Source organism: Hyperolius riggenbachi, chromosome 5, assembly GCF_040937935.1.
Source record: "Hyperolius riggenbachi isolate aHypRig1 chromosome 5, aHypRig1.pri, whole genome shotgun sequence".
NCBI classification, from domain to species: domain Eukaryota; kingdom Metazoa; phylum Chordata; class Amphibia; order Anura; family Hyperoliidae; genus Hyperolius; species Hyperolius riggenbachi.
Genome location: NC_090650.1, coordinates 102711451 through 102734364, shown reverse-complemented (window position 1 = coordinate 102734364; position 22914 = coordinate 102711451). Strand labels below are relative to the sequence as shown.

The 22914-nt window shown below is 42.6% G+C and overlaps 1 protein-coding gene across 1 annotated transcript; it reads left to right on the top strand.

Annotated features, from left to right (window-relative positions):
• The first annotated feature begins 455 nt into the window (after nucleotides 1-455).
• TRIL (TLR4 interactor with leucine rich repeats) lies at nucleotides 456-3113 on the top strand. Its single transcript, XM_068238668.1, has one exon. The coding sequence runs from the start codon at nucleotides 456-458 to the stop codon at nucleotides 3111-3113; it is 2658 nt and encodes an 885-aa protein (XP_068094769.1).
• The last annotated feature ends 19801 nt before the right edge of the window (nucleotides 3114-22914 follow it).

The window sequence follows — 22914 nt, the reverse complement described above, 5'->3', positions numbered from 1 at the left end:
CTAGACCAACTGCAAAAACTCAGGTTGCTATGGATGTAAAAGTGACTGCTGATGGACCGCAGAACTTCCATCATGTGCAGCAACATCTGGTCACTGTCTAGTGCAGTCTGCTGCTCCAGGCGCTGGAGGCTGAGAGGGGAGCTTTGCTCTGTACCAGGACAGGGGACACAGGGACAGTGATATTCTAAGCCAGGAGACCTGCAACCATCTGACTGCTTCCTATTCACAGGATTCAGGAGAGATCTGCTGCACAGTGAGTGTTCATGCTGCCTCTGACTACTGCTGCTGTTATTGTGTCCCTGCTGTTACATTATAATGTCCATCTGTAGAAGGCAGCGAGATGTTGATGTGCTGGAGGATCTGTATGAAGAACAGTCATAGAAGTGGTCTAAGAAGCCTGCATAGAGGTGGGGGATGCGCAGAGCTGGGTCAGTCTGTACACTGCACCAGGTGAAATGGAGAAAGCTGTCACTATACAGCTGCTGATGCTGGTGGTCTGTAATCTCTGCTATAGTGTGGAAGACCACCAGTGCCCTCAGCCATGTGACTGTCACCATCCTCAGCATATTCTGTGCTCCAACAGAGGGCTAGTTTCAGTTCCCAAATCCAGCCATATTCTCAACCCTGTGGGGACTAAAACTTACAGCCTGGGTGGAAACTTTATCGCTAATATAACTGCCACAGACTTATCAACTTATTTTAATTTGCAGAGGCTTGATCTGCAGTACAATCAGATCCACTTCATTCATCCCAAGGCATTTGACAAGCTCAGCTACCTAGAAGAGTTGTACCTTGGCAACAACCAGCTTCCTACACTTTCCCCTGGTGCTTTCTCCCCTCTGAAGAAACTGAAAGTGCTGAATGTGAATACCAACAGACTGCGAAACGTAAGTCGGGCCGCCTTCTCCAGCCTGGGGTCACTGATCAAACTAAGACTGGACAATAACAAGATAGAGGGACTGCATGGTTCTTCCTTCCATGGCCTCTCTAATTTGGTTTACCTGCATCTAGAAAACAACAAAATTACCAATATCAGTAAAAATGCCTTTGCAGGGCTTATAAGACTGCGTCTGCTGAGCCTGTCAGGGAACCCCCTGAATTCGTTACGCCAACCTACATTTTTACCGCTGCGTTCCCTTAGCACACTCACAATGGCTGGAAACAATCTGCAACAACTGGGACCAGGTGTTTTTCATGGATTACAGAAGCTTTCCAAGCTCATTCTCAGCTCAAACAGGATTTCTCTTGTACACAGCAAGACGTTTAATGGACTGGGGTCTTTACAAGAGCTGCATCTTGATGGAAACTTACTGAGCCATCTCCCTGAAAGTCTCCTAGCATCACTGCACAGTCTGGAATTACTGAACCTGAGTCGCAATTCTCTGTCCAATCTGCCTCCTGGGACTTTCAGTGGATTAAGCAGACTGAGGGTGCTGGATCTGCAGCACAATATGCTGAGTTTCCTACCTGGGGACATCTTGTTTGGAAATCCAGCCCTTTACAGGCTGCAGCTGGATGGCAATCAGTGGAACTGTAACTGTCACTTGTTGGCGTTTAAGCATTGGATTCTGGGAACCCTGGTCAGACGGATTCGGATGTTGACAGTGTTTGTACAGTGCAGAGAACCCCAGGAAGTGGCTGGGAAATATTTGGACTATCTTGAAGATGTTTATTTACGGGGAACCGGAGAATGTATTAACAGTACGACTCCTAAAGGAGTATTTAGCACCTTACTTGACAAGGATGTGGTTTTGCATAGTTCTGGTAAAGAAAATAAAAATTCCACAGCTCTTGAACAGGTGGGCCAAGCGTTGAACCTGGATTCTAAACCAGTTTTGTTACTTCCTATCTCTACAAGTAAACCGGAAGTCCTCTCTTTTCCTCAGACTTTAGCATCTTTAGAACTTGTGCCCACCACAGAACTGCCTTTGGCCACCAGGAGGAGCAGCACTGATAAACGCCAAAAACTATTACAGACAGGAAGAAGTAAGAACACAAAGGCTTCTGCTGGAAACCGGAAGCCAGTGGACTCTAAACTGAAGCCAAGCAAGCAGAATCCAGTAACTGAAAAGCAAATCCCTGCTACGGTACAACCAGCTAATGAGAAGGTTAAACGGCTACCTTTCAGACAGTCTGACGCCCAAATCCCAACATCTGACAATGTGCCCAGCCTCCCAAGTGCTGAAATTTTACCTCATCACAACCCTGACCCCTTACAGTCTCCATCTAATTCTGAGGGCTCTGATATAACTGGATCTTCACCAATACCTTCGGAAAGGCCCCAGACTGGTGATTCACATCCAAAATTTAAAACGCTACAGGATATCCCAGAGATCTCACCCCGGAGTCATTCTGATGCATTGCAGCCATCTTTTCATGCTACTCATCCTGATCAAAGTGAGACCTTACGCCAAGTTGCATCTTTCCCATCTGTTCTCTCTGACCCATGTGAATTTAACAAGTTGTATTTACTGAACTTGTCTGTGGAATCTGTAGGAAGCACCACAGCTCGGGTACGATGGCAGACTTTGACCCCTCATCATAATCAGGGGCCTGTCTTTTTCAGAATTTTATACGAGCGCTTTGGGCAAGGTGGACGTTTCCAGCGCTTTGTCTATCCAAGGGGTCTGACAGAATCTTTAACTTTACAGGAGCTCACAGGAGATACTCCATATTTAGTGTGTGTCGAGAGCCTAATTGGTGGACGAGCTTGTCCTGTGGCCCCCAGGGAGCACTGTGTGGGCCTTGTCACATTATCTCCAGAAGATGAGCGTCCTTTGCTAAACTACCAAATGCTAGCTTTAGTATTACTTGCCCTGAATGCATTGCTGCTGCTGCTGGGATTGCTTGCCTGGGGTATTCGAATGGCACGCAAAAAGTGGTGTCGGAAAAGAGCACCAGTCCACGTCCGCCAGATGTACTCCACACGACGCCCTTACCGGTCCGTGGGAACTGGAGTATCCACTGATTTTTCAGGTTTTCAGTCACACAGGCCTCGCACAGCAGTGTGTGCGCTGGGAGAAGCAGACCTCATAGAGTTCCCTGGCTGTGAGCGCTTCAGAGAGGGGGGAAATATACACAGAGAGGATCTGCTGCAGAGATTCGCAGACTGAGCATAGATCATTCAGGAATGTTGCTGAATGGCAGCCAAACACAGCAGTATACGCACTGCTGTACATGTAATTGGGCATCGGTTCAAAATGTCTATTGTGAGATGGAATTAGCCATTATTGTAGATAAGTCCTTATGTATTTCGTCATATTAGACAAAATTAATATGAGAATGAGAAATGAGCTTAGATTAGCAGTGCAAATAGATTATCTGTGCTGCAGCCCTTACTGACCAATCAGATGTTTACAGTGTAAGGGCTGGTTCACACTGCTAGCGCTTTTGAGCATTTTTGCGATCGCTGGCGATTACCCAATCATTTTGCTAATGTAATCCTATGGCATTGATCCTAACGCCTGGTACACACCATGCAATTTCCCGTCTGCCTGGTACACACCATGCAATTTCCCGTCAGATAGGTAGGTTGAATTGATTTTCGATCATTTTTCTGATCAATTTTTCAATCAGTTCTATACAAAATCAATCAGAAAAATGATCGGATATCAGATAGGACCTGTCGGAAAATAATCATTTTTGACCTGTCTATCTAATGGAAAATTGCATAGTGTATATCGGACATGATAGAGTGGTTACAAATTTTTCAAAATTGTAAAAGCGTTGCTGTCTACAGTATTTTTTAATGCTCATGTTTAAGGGACCGCTGCAGAATCGCAAATGCCTACAAAATCGCTTGCTAAAAATGTGAAAAAAAATTATTACAAATTGCTCAATGATTGTGGCTGCATTTGATGATTTGCAGTGTGAACTAGGGTGTGATTTAAAAAAGATGGAATCGCATGATCACATTAACGACCAAAGGACAACCTCTAAGATTTGAGACCCTATGTAGTGATGGTCATGTCTAGAACAACTCATTGAGAAGCATGTGATTTTTTTGATCAGCTGATAGATTTGCAAAACTCGGATTTGCTGTGATCACATCCTGCAATCGCTCTGTGTGTGTGACTTAGTAAGAAAGCTTCCCTGATGGACAGGATTGGTGGGTTGTTTGTAACAGCCAATGTTTGCTTGTGTCACACTTAGAGGCCAGGGAGCGGGCTCAGGCACTCAGGTGGCAGACTATGCCCTCTGCCACCTGACTGCCTGAGCCCAGCCCCTAAGTGGGACACAAGCATTGGCTGGTACAAACTAACAACCCACCAATCCAGGTGAGACCTATCAAGGCAGCCTCCTTACTAAGTCACAACTGAGCGCACTTTTTGTATTTATGTTGTTCTAGTGAAAGTTTGCAAGCTGCACCAGTGTTGAAAGTATTGCCGGATCGCACTAACCCACAGGTTGTTCCTGCCCTGCAACAGTATTCCACATCCTGCTTTAGCACATGATCATGACTAGCAAATCAGAGACTTGCATATCTATCACCAAAGTGATCACATGTTACTCCATGAGTTCTCTTATACATGGCCATCACTATCCTCCATATATGATGGCTGGTTTTCACAGGTCATTAGTTGTAGGCATGAATATGTATGGCAAAAACATATGGAAGCCTTTGTACCTCAGGCTGTACTTCTTCTAACAAGCAAATTGCTTTCTGAACCAGGAAGCAGAAGAAATTGAGCCACTCAAAGCCAGGAGCTGCTGATCAGTTAGCTGGCAGCTGGTTTATTAACCAACAACTGGAGGCTTTGATAGGATAAAATGAATTTGTAGCCTGGGTTTCTGTAGATTTGCATGTTAGAAGAATTATTTAGTATGTTACTTTTTGTGCCTTTAATTTATGCACCACCAAATCTTGCTACCCATGCAGTTTTTTTACTGTCTAATTTTTATTATATATCCACAAACAATTTAAATGACAACTTCAAATGTATTGTTGGATAGAGAATGGAGGGTCAGCACAACTGTCTGTGTCTCAGGCCTGGGGCACACTGAGCGGATTTGGATGCGATCCGCCGGCCGCATCCGCCTGCAAATCCGCTTGGCTAATGAATTTCAATGGGCTAGTGCACACCGGCGGTTTGAGGTTTTTAGCAAACCGCAAACGCGCCTCCTGCTGCATGTTTGCGGTCTGCTAAGAAACCTCAAACCGCCGGTGTGCACCACACATTGAAATACAATAGCCAAGCGTTTTCACTGGCTGATGCAGCCGGCGGATCGCATACAAAATCCGCTCGGTGTGCACCTGGCCAAATATCAACTCTCTGCTCCAAAAACCGCTAGCGTTTTGACGATCTGCTAGCGGTTTTGGTGTGCACTGGGCCTCAGTGTGTGATTTCTACTTAAAATGAGGTAAGAGACATATGGAGGCTGCTATATTTATTTCATTTAGAACAATAGCAGTTGCCTGACAGTCCTGTTGATCTTTCTGGCATAATTTGTGTCATAGAATCACACATGAGAAACAAACATGCAGCTAATCCAGTCAGACTTCAGTCAGAAACATCTGATCTGCATCCTTGTTCAGGGTCTATGGCTGAAGGTAAAAGAGGCAGAGGATCAGCAGTACAGCCAGGTAATGTGCATTGTTTAAACTGGACCTGAACTTTTGTACAGGACAGAAGGAAAACATAGAGAAACGCACCCTGTGTATATTTAGAGAGTTTAGCCTGTCTAATCCCCCTTATCTGTGACTAAGCACAAGTTGTAATTTGATCTCTCCCGTGTCACCTAACTGCCATGGCAGAGATGGCAGATAAGCTCATTTGAAAGCACAGGATGTTAACCATATGTCTGCTTCTGTGAAAGCAGGACATATAAACAGTGCAGATTTATTGCAGAATTTGTATCAACTGTAAAAAAAGAAATGTTTTTCTTTAAATGTTGTTATGCTGTTGCTTATATTTTAGAGAAAAGCGGAAGTTCTGAGTTCAGGTCCACTTTAAAAGGAAATAAATATGTCAGCCTCCAAATATGTCAGCATCCACTTCTGGTTCACTTCAAAGCTTGCAGTGTTTCGATAAAATATTCAATAAAAATGCAAAACGGAAACGCCCTAAAAATGCACATAAAACGCACCGTAAAAAAATAAAACGCAGAAACGCACAGGGCAGAAAACTGACGCTTTTCTGCATGGACAAGTGCGACCCCAGCCCATCTTAATCAGTTATTGATTAAGACAAGTGATTTTCAAAGTAATGCCCGTTTCCCTATGGCACAGTTCTTATTATACGCGGTTTAACTGAAAACTTTTTCAAAGTATACTGCTATGGAAAAAAGTTTACTATCGCATATCAACACATTAAGTGTAAAAGGGCCCTAACAGGTTTTGAGTTGCTGTCTGTGTCACCCTTTGAGAAATTCCCTCAAGTCATGGGGCACACTAGATGCAGGAAGTAAATGGAATTTCTCCAGTGGGAGCACAAACTGCAATAACAGTTCAGCAGAAGTTTTTACCCTCTCCCATTTCATCCATATATATATATATATATATATATATATATATATAGTGTTACACTTTATTCACGTTATGATAATTATTTTAAAGTATTCTTGTGCTTATGCTTAAGGGTAGGAACACACTAGGCAGAATTGCATATGCGTTTTCCACTATGTGCCATGTAAAACGCATATGTGATTCTGCCTAGTGTGTTCCCACCCTAAAGGAAACCTAAATTGGAAAATAAAATTGCCCAGTTATTTACCAGTGGGAAGAAGCTATCTGAAGTCTTCCTGGTCCCTCACCATCAGCCCCACTGCGCCGTTCCTCCGATGTCCCTCTCTAACGCTTCCACGCACCTCCTCCAACCTGCTCCCGGGGCTGGGAGTGCTCTGTGCTTGAGCAGTAAGCACACATTGCTACCGCACATGCGCAGAACACTCCTGGCCGTAGGAGCGCGATAGAGGAAGTGCACAGCTTGTTGGCCTGCATGTAAATTTAATGTAAATTGTATGCAAGCTTGGAATTGCTGTACACACAGGCTTCCCTCTACTGTGCTGAGTTTATAATATCCTTATCAAATCATCTTTGCATATCATATATTTCAGAAAGCCTCACAACACCATCATGCCGGTGATTACGCTGGTGTTGTTTACTGATATCTCTGAATCTCTCCATAATCTCCACTGCTGAAGCAGCCAGCTACTGCTGAGGACCTGAGCCCACTGACGCAGTTGTGTCCGCTTTTCAGTTACACATCAGGGTACAGATGGTGAAAAGCGGACACAACTGAGATGGAACTCCCAACTGCTGTGTTCGCATAGCCAGCATCCTCATGACTGTGAAGATCCCTTCTCCCTGTGGAATGAATGAGTTTCTGAAAATAAATAAATCAGCAAAGCTGTAGGGATTGAAATGAGCAATAAACTGTATTTTGCAAACTTATGAATCAGCGGGGCAAACCGAGATAGGAGGATAATTCTGCGTATCATTGGCACTGGGCTATATTCTGCTGCCATGGTTTTCAGGAAGTTTCCTTAAAATGTTGTAGCAGCTGCAATTTTAATTGCAATCAGTTACAGAAATGACTTGTGCTGAGGTGGTATGTTGTATTGATCGTTTTACTAAAGTGGATCTATGCTTTGAGGGCTCGTTCACTCTGCAGGCATTTTCTGCTTTTTTCGCCTGCGTGCGCTTTTTAAAAACGCCCTCGACTGCATGGACAATGAATGTCTATGAGAAGGTTCATATCAGCGCGGGTCGTGCGCTGTGCAGCTAGCGAAGCGCTGCGTGTACCATTTTCGGGGCGATTCCGCCTCAACAGAAGGTATAGGAAAAACACAAAACGCTCACAAAATAGCTTTGTGCAGCAATTACGTTCGCGGTTTTAAGAATAAATACATTGTATTTATTCTTTTCCGTGTCAAAGAGTTCACTTCCTGACTTGCGTCAGGGAGTGAATAAAAAAAAAATACACTCGGGAAAACCTCTGAGAAAACCGCTTAGCACAAAAACGAATCGCCCACCCAAGCGCCGAGAATCGGAAAAAAAATACACGTCAAAAACCGCCCAACGCTAACGGCCATGCGAACGGAACGCAATGCAAACAAGGCCTAAAGCATAGCTTTCCCAATCCTGACAGATACAAAATATTGGTATCGTAAACCGTATATAATCTCTGAAATCAAGTGTTAGCTCCAGAGATAGAGGCTGATGAAGTCAAAATGATGGAATTATTAACCCTCCTTCCATCCCCCTAATTTTTCTTCTCCATAAGCATAGAAATGTTTTCCCCAAAATAGTTACCACAAGACCTGTGCCTGGCATCTAACCTGTTGTCGAGGAGTGTCTTTACCATAGTGCAGCATTATTTCATGTATGTGAGTGGATCAGGACGTTGATATAAGAACACTCGGATGATTTCTCACACTGAGGCCACGTTCACTGTGTCCGTAGCTTTCCTGCTCTCAAAGCAGGAACAGTGGCACTGCACGTTATGCATCGTGTTGCGTCAGGTACAGTAAAGCATACAGTCTATGAAAAGTATGCTTCACCTCTACTGTTAATTCGAGTGTTTACCAGTAACACACTGCATGCAGTCCGTTACCATAATGCAACCCGATATACCACAATGCAACCGCTGCACTGTAAACATCGCAGTGGTGTATTGCGGTGTGGTATTCCGCAACACACCACTCTGAACATGGCCTTGGGGCTTATTCATACTACAGAACACATGCAGGAACGCGATTTTGTGCATGCGTTGCCATTGAATGGAATGCAAGTCATAGACCTGGGCAGCCGTACACAGTATAACCCATTGGGTAACGTGCGTCGTGCGACAAAATGCTCCCAGATGTGTTACATAGTAATGCATGGGAACACACAGCTGTACTGGGAATGGTAACAGGAAAGTTTATGGACCTTCATATTACCATGTGGATTGCATACTATGTACAGTGCATCAACACTGACAGTGCAGCCCTTAGTATGAACGAGTCCTTAAAGAGGAACTCCAGTGAAAATAATGTAATAAAAAAAAGTGCTTCATTTTTACAATAATTATGTATAAATGATTTAGTCAGTGTTTGCCCATTGTAAAATCTTTTCTCTCCCTGATTTACATTCTGACATTTATCACATGGTGACATTTTTACTGTTGGCAGGTGATGTAGCTGCTGCATGTTTTTTTGGCAGTTGTAAACAGCTATTTCCCACAATGCAGCAAGGTTCACAGACAGGAAACTGCCAAGAGTACGTATTCAGAATTTCTTTGTGGGACAGGTTTCACCACAATATCAACCATACAGCGCCCCCTAATGATCCGTTTGTGAAAAGGAATACATTTCTCATGTAAAAGGGGGTATCAGCTACTGACTGGGATAAAGTTCAATTCTTGGTCGGAGTTTCTCTTTAAGCTAGAGTGGCTTTCTATGTCTGCAGGACCACATTTGTAGATAATACTTGCAGAATTGGCTATTGCATTTCAATAGGACCATTATCATCTCTGTGGCTAGAGTTACACTTTAAGTAAGTCAGTGTCACTTTAAAGGACATCTATATGCTCATTAAAGGTCGTTATGTTGTACAAAGTGCATAATAGTATAAGCTCAGTTGTGCTGCTTTCAGTACATTGTTGCCAACAGCGGGCAATAATCAATAGCAGTGTTGTGAGCGCTCTGAGGAGAATTCCAGCCAGGTCCCAGCTGAACAGCTGTTTGGTTACTGTGGTCAACACTACCTATTGTGCCTGCGGGTCTGGGGCAGTTTTCCTGAACGTCAGGGGAAATGCCTGACTGCACAGACAGCAGCAGCTGTGCAAGGCGTGCTTGTAAAGTGGTGGTTAGCTTAGTGTACCATAACTTCCACTTGCTGTACTGCGGGTCTGGGGAAAAGGAGGAATGCCGTGTAATCTGAAAAAGAAACAGCTGAGCCAGAAGCAATACCTCAGAGTTCATCTCCGAGTGTTATATAAACTTTAAGTGTGTTTTTAAAAGCATTTTTAAAGTGAACCCAAAGTCAAAACTTTCAGTCTCAGTGTGTTATGTCAAGCTGTGCCACACATCACTACTGTCACTAAACACCAGGAAATGTACGCTAAAACTTCATTTGTTGTGCAGAGGACACCTTAAGTGAGAGGGTGCCATATTTAATTCCTTTAGGCTAGTGACACACCAGGACGTTGCGTTTAGGGGACGTTATAGGGCACATAACGTGCCCCTAACGCAACGCCTGGTGCTCTCTGGTGTGGACGTCGGAGTGAGCCGCGTTGTGCAGCTCACTCTGGCGTCCGTGATGCGTACTCTTGGACGCATGCGGCATCACGTGGTCCCGCCCGGCCAATCGCCGCACAGAGCGGCCGCTCCAGGAAGTAAACACTGCACGTCACTGCGTGCAGTGAATATTAATTAGCCATGTGCCCGGTCGCTCTCCCCTCCTCCCCAACATGACTGCGCATGGGCAAACAGTCTAACGCGGCTTAGCCGCACAGAACGCACAGCAAATGTAACGCAACGTGGGCAGTGTGAACAAAATATTTATCGTTTTAAGCAATACCAGTTGCCTGGCTATCCTACTGGTCTCTTTGGCTGCAGTAGTGTCTGAATCACACACCTGAAACAAGCATGCAGCTAATTCAGTCAGACTCTAGTCAGAGCACCTGCATGCTTGTTCAGGGTCTATGGCTAAAAGTATATAAGGCGTATATATACATAAATATACTTTTATGGCTGAAAGTATATAAAGGCAGAGGATCAGCAGGTCAGCCAGGCAATGTGAATTGTTTAAAAGGAAATTAAAGATAACCCGAGGTGAGAGTGATATGGAGGCAGCCATATTTACTTACATGTAAACAATACCAGTTGCCTGGCAGTCCTATTGATCCTCTGGCATAAGTAGTGTCGTCTGAGTCAGAACCCTGGAAAAGCATATGGCTAATCCAGTAAAACCTGAGTCAGAATATCTGATCTGCTGCATGCTTTTCAGGGTTTATGGCTAAAAGTATTATAGGATCAGCAGGACAGCCAGGCAATGTGCATTGATTAAAAGGAAATGAATATGAAAAACATTCATGGGGATGGGCAGAGGAGAGCTTTGTACCCTCTCAGCACCCAGTGCCATTGGTCTCTATATATAATATAGTAAGTCATAGTGAAGCCATTACAAGAGAGTTATTAAAAGACCAAAAGGTATTGATATGGAGGGGGTAGATTGTCCTGAGTAAACCTTTGTGTTCTTATTTAGCGATGCGGCTACATATGCGTGTATGCTGAAACACATGCACGGCAATGGAAGAGTTTCCACTGCAGATTGCTGCAGATTCTAACACGGCCGCATCCGCCCGCAGCCGCGTCCCATCTCCTCCAATACACTTCCGCATCGGAGATGCGGAAGTGATGCAGCCAGCAACGGAAGTGATGCGATGCGGCTAGGTAGCCGCATTCGCATCACTAAGTAGTGGAAACGGGCCCAGTGCATGTTTTGCAGGAAACCATCAACATTCACAGGTGAGGTAATTGGTGTCTCAGTCAGCAGTGCTCATTAACTACCTCTGTGGATTTCCACAAAACTTGCACTGTTGGGGGTACTTGAGGACTGAGTTGAGAAACCCTATTTCCAATACAGGACAGATGTACCCATTTACACAGAGGGGTTTAATGTGAATTGCATGACTGGTGTGATGGCTTAGTGGGGCCATCTTGTGTATTCCAGGGAATGTGTCCAGACCTGGGAACATATGCAGAGAGACCTCGGCAATGTTCCTGATATAGATTTCAGGAAGCAGCTGCTGTGGGTCATACACCCTCATTTTATTTTGCAATCCTTTACTGAAGAAGGTTGTTTATTGGGAATTGTTTGTGTAGCAACCCCATTGCTTTGGGTGATCTGACTTCATGAAAGTGAAATGTGTTTGTAGCACCACATCATTACATTAAAGCGTTGCCTTTGGCAGCATATCTCACACAAGTTGTGGCTGCTTGTTAGTGTCCAGGATGTGCCATCTAGTCAGTTATATGATTTCTTTTGCGATCAGTGAATGACTTTCCATGAAAAGCAGGTCCAAACAGCACCCCCTACAGCTAGTTAAGGGTACTGCATTCCCTCTAGATGAGAATGGCTGTATTGGCCTTACACAATTACCATTATCATTAAAGGGGAACTTCAGCCTAAACAAACACTGACATTAAGATACATTTGTTATGTTAATTAAAATAGATAGGTAATATAATCTCTTACCCACCCTGTTTAAAAAGAACAGGCAAATGTTTGTGATTTTATGGGGGCAGCCATCTTTTTCATGGTGGCAGCCACCGTTTTGGTTGAAAGGAGGTGACAGGGAGCATGAGACACAGTTCCAACTGTCCTGTGTCCTGATCACCCCTCCCAGCTGTGTGCGCTAGGCTTCAAATCTCAAATAAAAAAAAAATAAATAAAATGCACCAAAACAGCAAAAGGAGAACTACAACATCAGAAATCCCATCATGCTTTGTACAGCATCAGGGGAAAAATGCCCGGGCAGTTTTCTTCTGTGCAGCTAAAAATGAGGCTTGGGTAAGAAAAACAAAGCTCTGATGCTGTGAAACTGTTAAAGAAACACCAAGCCTTTTCAGTGATACTGAGTAGATTTTTAGTCTGCAGGTTCACTTCAAGGGCCCTTTTACACTTGCAGGGTAACCTGTATTTTTTGTATGCCCCCCAAAAAATTGCTTGTGAAAATTACTATAAAAAAATAATAGGAAAGTTTTTTCACCTTCACTACCCAAATGAAAAGGTATCTTAGTGATCAGGATGGGCTGTTTAGCCTTATATGCATATAGTCTGTCTGGTTATTAATTGAGTTTATTTCTTTTATTTATTTGAGTTTATTTTTATTGCTTTTTTAAAGGACTACTGTAGGGGGCTCGGGGGGGGGGGGGGGGAGAGAAAGTTGAACTTACCTGGGGCTTCTAATGGTCCCCTGCAGATGTCTTGTGCCCGCGCAGCCACTCACCAATGCTCCGGTCCCCGCTGCTGGTTCACTTCCGGAATCTCTGGCTTTAAAGTCGCAAACCTACTGCGTCTGCGCAGTACACTCCTGGTGACGTCAGCAGGAGCGAGGACGCGGCCGCGCAGTGGCAGTGGGCTTGCGACTTTAAAGTCAGAGATTCTGGAAATGAACCAGCAGCGGGGACCGGAGCATTGGTGAGTGGCTGCGTGGGTACAAGACGTCTGCGGGGGACCATTAGAAGCCCCGGGTAAGTTCAACTCTTTTTCCCCCTACAGTATTCCTTTAGGTCTTAAAGTATTAGCAGAATGTCGGTAAATTACTGATATCCCACTATCCTTTATTAGCCAGTACCCAATAGTAGAATATCAGTAACTTTACTGAAATTCTAGTAGTGACTTTACCCGGCGCCCTATTTCAGTGTACATTTTTGTATGGGTATAGAACTCCATGGTGGGGCTCAGAGTGTGGAATTCTGATAGGAAGATCTTGCTATCGATCTTTCTGGAGATACAGCATGCCAGTGCGTGAGTCAGAACAAGACATCCACTAATAATGGTAAATTAGCTGCGGGTGGAATAACCTTCTACGTTAAGCTTGAAGATGAGCAACTTAATGATTAGAACAATCTCTATCCTCGACACTTGCAGGCTTTGTATAAGGTTCTATTATTATATCAGTCCATTCATTTCTCTTTACTTCAAGGATTAGTATGTGTTTGTATAAGTGAGCTACTAATGTGTTAATTATTTATCTGAGAGCTGATGTACTGTACAATTTATACCTTTAGTGTTATTTAAAAGTTATTACTTTAGTTGTAATTTTTACATATACACTATTATCAGACAACAAACATAACTGTACATTGGCATTTTATATTACAGTTATATACAATCAATAATGAGACTTTATTAGTCAATTATACCATAAAGTCATTTTTCTTAATACTTTTTAGATATATGTAAGTCTTGTCTTTTAAAAAGGTATTATCTATATGCACTAGTTGCTCTATGCTAAATAGAAAATAGAGACATATACGCCATAGCTATATTTACCCTTAGCCTCAGCTGCTGAGGTACAATCCCAGGACTAAAGCGGATCAGTTCACAGTCGGTGGATTTAGGGGTATAACCAGTGAGATCAGGTCAGATTTGTCCCAGGATCTGAGATGTTGCACACTATGCAATCTGAAAGACTACAATAAAAAATCGTATAGTTTAAAACACGCTTGTATAAAGAAAGCAGCACAGAATGTATCAGCCACAAATACTAACCATTTTTAAAGTGAACTTATACTTCAACCTCAGATTGAACTTCATCCCAATCAGTAGCCAATACCCCATTTACCACAAGAAATCTTTACCTTTCTCAAACAGATCATCAGGGACATCTGTATGGCTGAAATTATGGTGAAACCCCTCCCACAGTGTGATGTCAGGACCATGGGCCTGACAGTTCCTGTCTGTGAACCTTGTTGCATGGTGGTAAATAACAGCTGTTTCCATCTGCCAAGCAAGCAGTATCTCCTTTTGCGGAATGTTCATTTACTGAGAGTTCTATGCACAGACATCACATGGCAGGACTAATGATGTTGCCACCTGTGATGGATTTTAGGATGTAAATAAGGGAGAGGTAAGATTCTAAAATGGGCAAACTCTGAGTAAATAATATTGTAAAAAAAAATAAGCAATTTTATTATGTTATTTTCACTACAGTTCCTCTTTAAAGTATACTTACATCATCTGCATCTTGTAATAACTGACATGCTTACAACATTATGTTTTCACTGCTGCATCTTTCCCATAGCTCATTTTTTGCTTTATGTTTTTAAACTGCATGGGAGCTGCTATTGATGTCTACACGGTGCTCAAAAGGGGCTCAATACACAGAATGTCTAGCCCAGGCATGGTCAAACTTGGCCCTCCAGCTGTAACAGAACTAAAAGTCCCACAATGCATTTGCCTTTATGAGTCATCACTGTGGCTGTCAGACTCCTGCAATGCATAGTGGGACTTGTAGTTCCTTAACTGGCTGAAGGGCCAAGTTTGCCCATGCCTGGTCTAGCCTGTTGTGCACAGTCACCTCAGCTTGTCTTTGTAAACAGCTAACAGTCATATAAAACTGGGACAAATCACAGACAGTTTTAGTTTAATCAAGGTAAATGGTACTTTTCTGGTTCAATGTTTGATCCTTGACTAATGTTTATCTCTCCCTCTCCCTCCCCATTTTATTGTATTTTCTTCTTTAAATTGGCACACTTTTACTGTTAGCTTACATAGAGGGGTTTTGAAATTCCTTTCTGCAGTAGTAGTTGATCTACCACCTATTGTCTCCTGTGTACATGTGACTACATAGAGTCTGTCCCTGTACTGTGCTGCCAAAGAATGACAGAGATTAAAACTCTGCAGCTGTTCAACTTTGGAGAATATCTTTAAAATGACAACATTGTAAAATGTCTGACTTTAAACCTGACATTTGCTATCTCCTTCTGCCTCCTTTATTTGACTTTAGTTCTGGAATAAGTATTGGGTTAAACCATAATGCAAAACAGTAGTATTGGTTCTGCAAAGTGTTATTGTTTTGTGTTTTATGTCAGTCATTTGCGGAGACTGAGAGCTTCCTGCGTGTTTTATTTACAGGCATTTGCGGCATTGCACTGAGTCTGAAGGCTTAAAACACTGAGGCTAAGTTCACAGTGGGACGTTAAAGTCGCGCGTTAAAACAGCATTTAACGCAGAATAACTCACTGCAATGAAAAATCAATGCCCTGTTCACAGTGCACACGTTGCGTTGGTGTCTAACGCTGCACGTTAAGTAAAAGTACTGCATGCAGTGCGTTATACACGTTATTAGCTGCGTTGGACTGTTTGCACATGCTCAGTAATGACTTGGAAGCATACTTTTCATTGCCTGTATTTTTTACTGTATCTGCTGTATGCGACGGTAACGCTGCGTTGCCACTTTTTGGGCGCGTTGCGTTGTAAGCTTGCGGTGCGACTTTAACGTGGCATCAAAACGCAACGTCCCACTGTGAATCTAGCCTAATGGTTACCTCACAGCACGGTTGCCTTAAAATGAACAAGAATGCTGCAGTATGAATCAGTCTTCACCTTAAGGAATCTGAAAAGTATTACATAGGACCTGTTTACAGCAATCAAAAGTTTCCATTTGATGGTAACAAAGCTTGCTTCCTGGTACCAAAGGAGATCTGTCATGTGATAATGCTGTTCTACCATTGTTAACTGAGTTGGCTGATGCTTCCTGTTCCTAATCTAAGTGCATACATCCCCAGTAAAGGACAATCTGCTTTAATGCTAGGTACACACCATACAATTTTGTGTTAGATAGATGGTTCGATAGATCATTTCCGCCATGTCTGATATTATTTTCGATCGTTTTTCTGGTCGATTTCTCATAGAAGTGAATGGAATTTGATAAGAAAAGATAAGAGAATCAAGCGGAAAAACAAATCGAAAATCGATCGAACGGAAAATCGACCCAAAAAATGTATTGTGTGTTCCCAGCATTAGATTAAGCTGCACAAGTCTTCTCCTCCCTTTATGATTGAGTGAGCAGAGAAAGATAGGCTGCAGATAATTTCCTATCAGCCAGCTGAGTAGGACATCCTCAGTCAGCATTATCACATGACAGGACTCCATGAGAACTAGGAGCAAGCCTTACTTTTTTCCTCACTTTTTTAACCATGAAAGGTAAACTCTTGAGTCCTATGGCAAAGTTCCATGCAGGGGTGTAAGTAGGCTGCATGTTGTGGGGCCTCCATGCTAAAAAAAACCCAACAAAAACAAACTGCCCAAACCCCTCCCCCTAGGTGGGGCCTGCCTCTGACCCTTGGGTTTACCTTAATGAGAGCAGCAGCCCTGCATGCAGGTACTTACGTGGCTGAAGCACTGCTCTCTCCTCTTCACGTGGCAGAGTGCGCACCAGCATTCCTCCGGAAAGCTCCACTGTCATGTGACTTGCATCGGAAGGCTGGTGTACGCTGCAGAGTGATGAGGAGAGAGTAGAACCTTGGCAAGTATGTGCGCACTGCACTACTGCTCTGCTTAAAAGGACCACTCCAGCAAAAAAAGTAAGCAGTTAAAATCTAACAGAACAGACAGGTTTTGTACTAGTCCATCTCCTCATGGGGGATTGCTTTCAAATTATTTTCCTGAACAGCAGTTTAACTCCCAAATAGTGAGATACCAGCCGGCCTCCCTACTCACTTGCACACTCTTTTGTCAGTTAGACTTAGCAACTGCCATTCAGGAAATGCTTTAGAAAACAAAGAAAACCCTGAGAATCCCCCATGAGGAGATAGACTAGTCCAAAACCTGTCGGTTCTGTCAGATTTTAACTTTAAGGGTGAGTAAGATTAACAGCCCTCCTCCAGGATGGCAAAGATGTCTGTGGAGTGCCCTCCCCCACCACCACTACACCAAAACTCTGTTGCTGGGGTAACGCAATGGGATAAATCCAACATTTGTGTAAATTGGCCCTTACTGAACCTATATATCCACTTCTTGGTATCACTAGTTTATAGGTGGGAATGCTGTGAACTGCTTATTCTTCTCTCATGATAACAAATGGTTTCAGGGGCAACATAAACTTGGGCCAAATCTAATATCAAGCAACAGTGCTCTGCCTGAATGAAGCCATCTGTGCAGATGGTAGGAGTTTTATGACAATTTGGTGCTTTTACTTGTATGTCTTTAGTGTATTTCTAATTTGTTGTAACCAACATCTTCCACGTTTGTAAATAATGTGGTGCCTTAGTGGAAGCGATTTACCTTTTATTACTATTACAGCATAATACCATAGAGATAACCACTACAATCATTTGTTATGTGTCATCATATCACTGGATATTCTTCCAATGGGAGATGCTATTTTTCTTTTTATATGTACTGCTTACACAACATTGTTTGTAATATTTACTAAAATGGTGCTGGAATATGATAGAAATGTTCCTCTTTTATGAAATTAAATGACTTTTGTAAGACATTTGTGTGGTGTGTTTATGTTGGTACTTTCCAAAACAACAAGGACAATTGAAGCAAGAGGTATATTGCAGGCTGCCATATTTCTTTCCTTTTAAACAATACCAGTTGCCTGGCAGCCCTGCTGATCCTCTGCCTCTAATACTTTTAGCCATAGACCCTGAACAAGCATGCAGCAGACAGGTGTTTCTGACATTATTGTCATATCTGACAAGATTAGCTGCATGCTTGTTTCTGGTGTTATTCAGACACTACTACAGCCAAAAAGACCAGCAGGGCTGCCAGGAAACTGGTATTGTTTAAAAGGAAATAAATATGGCAGCCTTCATATCCCTTCACTTCAGTTGTCCTTCAAGACAAATTCCTGCTAAGTATGGCAGACTGTGGATTTACTATGGGGCCCAGCCATAGAGGGCACCTGCATTATTTCCCCAAAAAGTCATTTAGCCACTCATCATTAAGCTGGGTTCCCACTACAACGGGCAGCATGGTGGCGTAGTGGTTAGCGCTCTTGCCTTGCTGCGCTGGGTCCCTGGTTCGAATCCCAGCCAGGTCAACATCTGCAAGGAGTTTGTATGTTCTCCCCGTGTCTGCGTGGGTTTCCTCTGGACACTCCGGTTTCCTCCCACATCCCAAAAACACACAGGTAAGTTAATTGGCTTCCCCCTAAATTGGCCTTAGTCTATGATACATGCACTACATGATACATTCATAGACTATGGTAGGGACTAGATTGTGAGCCCCTCTGAGGGACAGTTAGTGACAAGACAATATACTCTCTACAGTGCTGCATAATATGTTGGCGCTATATAAATACTTAAAACAAATAAATAACGTAATTGAGCCTTGATGGTGATTGCCTATACACAGCACAAACCCTTTGCTCAGATCTCTCCGTTGCATGGGATATATTTAAATAGAACTGCTATTATAACGTGTCCTATTTTCATTTGGTGTCCGTAAAAATTGTACAGGTAAGGACACAATGGAACAGACAAATTGGAACATGTCTGAATGAATCTTTCATATTTTAAGCCTTTAGCAGCCAATTTATTTAGAGGCTTGCAAGTTTTATTTCAGTACATTTTTTATTTATTATTTGTTACATTTCCTTACTACTAAATAGTACTGCTCTAATGTGTATTTATGGCCATTTATCACTAGGAGGCAGTGTGAGACGATAACAGAGGACCTTTGATTTCTGTTTCTGTATCCTCTGCTAACATAGAGACATCAAATCATTCCAAGAATTTACAGCACGACGAGTTCTGCCACCAGAGGTCCAAAGCAGTGCACTTATCTCAAACAAGATAATTACTGTGAAGCTGCTATTGGGTTAATAGGAAAAGGAATGCTAGAGTCGTGTGTGCAGTTTAGCTATATTTCACTAATACTTCTAGTTTTAAGAAAAACATAAAAAAATGTCTTAATGCAGTCATTAGAGCCCTGGAGTTGCATTTGATTACATTCCCAGTTTTTATCTTCGAGAACTATTTTTTTGTTCCGCTTCGGCTGAATTTATACCAGCAGCATTCTTTTGCAATAATCTGATATTACAGCACTATGCCTGCTCTGCTTATGGCACTATCTGTATGACGCCGGCATATTCTCCCATTGCTTGCAAGGATGTGTTATCAGTGCTCTGCTTTCCTCCCAGAAACCCACTGGTAAGTTACATGCATTCTCCCTCAAATTGTCCCTAGACTGTGGTAATGAAAATCAACGATGAGCTCCATCTGTCTATTTGCTCTGTCAGCTACCCACATTAAGCATGCCCACTAATGATACAGTCTTGATTGTACAATCTTACCACTTCTATGTAATATGAGGGACTACCTGAAGCAAAAATAAACGTATGATATAATGAATTGTATGTGTAGTACAGATAAGAAATAGAACATTAGTAGCACTGTGGGCAGCACGGTGGCGTAGTGGTTAGCGCTCTTGCCTTGCAGTGCTGGGTCCCCGGTTCAAATCCTAGACAGGTCAACATCTGCAAGGAGTTTGTATGTTCTCCCTGTGTTTGTGTGGGTTTCCTCCGGATACTCCAGTGTCCTCCCACACCCCAAAAACATACAAATAAGTTAATTGGTTTCCCAATAAATTGGCTCTAGACTACAATACATACACTACATGATATAGACATATGACTATGGTAGGGATTAGATTGTGAGTCCCTCTGAGGGACAGGTACAATATACTTTGTACAGCGCTGCGTAAGATGTTGCCACTATATAAATACTAAATAATAATAATAACGAAAATAGTCTCATATTTTTACCAGTACAGGAAGAGTTAAATAACTTCAGTTGTTATCTATGCAAAAAAGCTTCTCTGAGCTATTCAACCCAACTTGGGTCTGCTACAGTGTTGTTTTCAGAAGCACTTATACATCAAAGAAACAGTGAGAAATGGCTTGAGATAAGGTTTCACTGCAGGAAAGTTCAAAGGATCATTATTTCTGCTTTGTTTTATAGCTTAAAACGCAGAGTGTGGTTTCTAAACTGCAAATATGAGAGAATGATGCAATGTTATAAAAAAGATCTATAACTGAATATCAAACTATGAGACTTTTCTTTGCTAGTAATGGTCTATTTGTTATCCGTACTACACATACAGCTCATTATAATTTTTTTTTTTTTGCTCCAGGTCTGCTTCAAGTATCCATGCAAAGTATATTTACTCACCCTTCTAAATGATAGACTTGGTAAGATTGTACAATCGAGATAGTGTCATTAGTGAGCATCTTTAGGGTGCATACACACATTAAATTTTGATTGGCCAACTTTGCAACTTCCATGTACTGTGAGCGCCAACAGATTTTGTAGTTAAGCATTAGTGGACACTAGAAGAAGTATTTAGTATGCCTTAGAAAACATAATTTTACCACATCATAGGGGAAAAAAGACATATATATCTGATATATATCTGATACACTCCCGTGTAAGCCTAATTTTTCCCCCTTGGCTTATATGCGAGTCAGTGGAGCAGAACGGATGGTGGAGCAGGTTTTGTTACTGGCAGAAAAGCGCAATGATCGTGCATTAGTGATCCTGCTCGTGCCAGCTGGCTCTGTTCGTTCCTTCCATTCATTCCCTGCAGCATGGTGTGTAGAGTGCGCTGCTCGGGACTACCTGTGTCCCCTGGCTTGTGAAGCAGAGCGTACAAGAAATGTGTCAGTGGTGCAATGATTAGGGATTCTTCCTGTGTGGCAATCGCTGTATCTTATATTTATGACGCCATCTAGTGGTGTCTTTAGACACAGCTGTATCAACCTTGGCATACATCTGGCTATGGGGAAGGGGGTTGACTTGTACTTAGGGCACATCTGGCTACTGTGGAAGGGGCTATATGGGGAAGGGGGATTATATGCAAGTCAATCACTTTTTCCTGGATTCTGAGGGAAAGTGGGTATCTCGGCTTATGCACAAGTCGGCCTATATGCGACTGTATTTGTGACCACATAGTGTATCCATGCATAGAGCAAATATTGGGAGGCTATAGCATTACAACATGCTAATTGAGATGTATTTTCCCTTTGTACATTCAGAGCCTAGGCTCACACCCACTGATGCAACAGAGCACGTGTGTTGCAGTGTATTGAATGTCTTTTGTGTGACTTCATATATTTGGCTTATTTAGTAAACTAAACAGTACTGTGTGCTCACATGAAGTCCCTGGTGTGGCACGTGTTTAGCATTTGTACAGAACAAATGACTCAAAAAGAAATGTATATAAGCAGTTTCTTTTGGGTGAAATTTAGAGGCTTGCCTTTGCTGACATCATTTGTCCCAAACAAAAGCTGATCTGCTCCCCCAAGAACCCTGTGGAATAGGCGTCACATAATGGAGCCGTGTGTGTGGAACTTGGGTGACTTCACTGCACGGAGGCTCAGGGAGTTGTTTGGGAACACAGATAGGAGGTAGGGCTGGGGAATCATGCTGTGCAGCAGACATTACACCTTCACAACATATACTTGTGGCAGTGGAAGCTTATCCTTCCCATCAGTTTTGCTGTATAATTTCCAGATGAGACTGCTTTACAGCCGCACTGTTATTATTCCCCTTGGCTGAATAAGAATTTACACATAGCTCAAATACAATAACCGGCAGTGTTACTCCTCTGGCAGTGCACACATTCATTTGCTTTAGAGAGATTACCTAATGTTAGAGAGGAATAACTTCTTCCAAGTCAACATCTCTTGCTGAGCTACATGCAGTACCGTTTTCTAGCACAAGGTGGCACTTTCATAATATGTAGAAGTAAATGTGTCCTCACTGCCAGTGATAATGACTGAATAGAGAACCAGACGATGTGGCATTTTACAAACATGCATGGCTAAGTTGTATAGGGTACAATGCACTAAAGTCTTCTCAGAACATGCTAGAAATAGGTCTACGGGCTCATTTCCACTATGTGCGTTGCGGTGAGTTATGACTGCGCAGAGTGTGCGTTCCACATGGTAACATGAAAGTCCACAGACTTTTATGTCACCATTCACAGTACATATGTGTGTTGCAATGTGACACGGCTGGGAACATTTTATAACATGCTATTTCCCGACAGGTTCTATTGAGTTGCAGCTGCCAACGCACATGCTATAATGCTCTATGATGTGCACTGAACGCATGCACCAAATTGTGTTCATGTATTCATTGTGAAGTGTAAATAGGCCATAAGAGCTGCATTCCATTACAAAACGCAATCACAAACGCCATGCAATTTTGCAATACTTTTTTTTTTGCAATTACATTTAGTGATTTTTACTAGTTGCTAAGGACACGAGCACAAACCCACACAGAAATGCAGCTGACAGGACTTTTGCAGTTGGGAAAAAAATCAGATGACAGTATGTACCCTTACGATTAAGATCATCTATTAGATATCATGTTTTTCAAACCTCATGCAATTGCAATAGGATTGCCAATAGCTACTATTGGAAAACAGCCTTTTAAGGTGACCATACACGATACAATCAAATC

What these genes read in the sequence shown, in the direction of transcription:
- TRIL (XM_068238668.1), top strand. Translation starts at nt 456, where the DNA reads ATGGAGAAAGCTGTCACTATACAGCTGCTGATGCTGGTGGTCTGTAAT.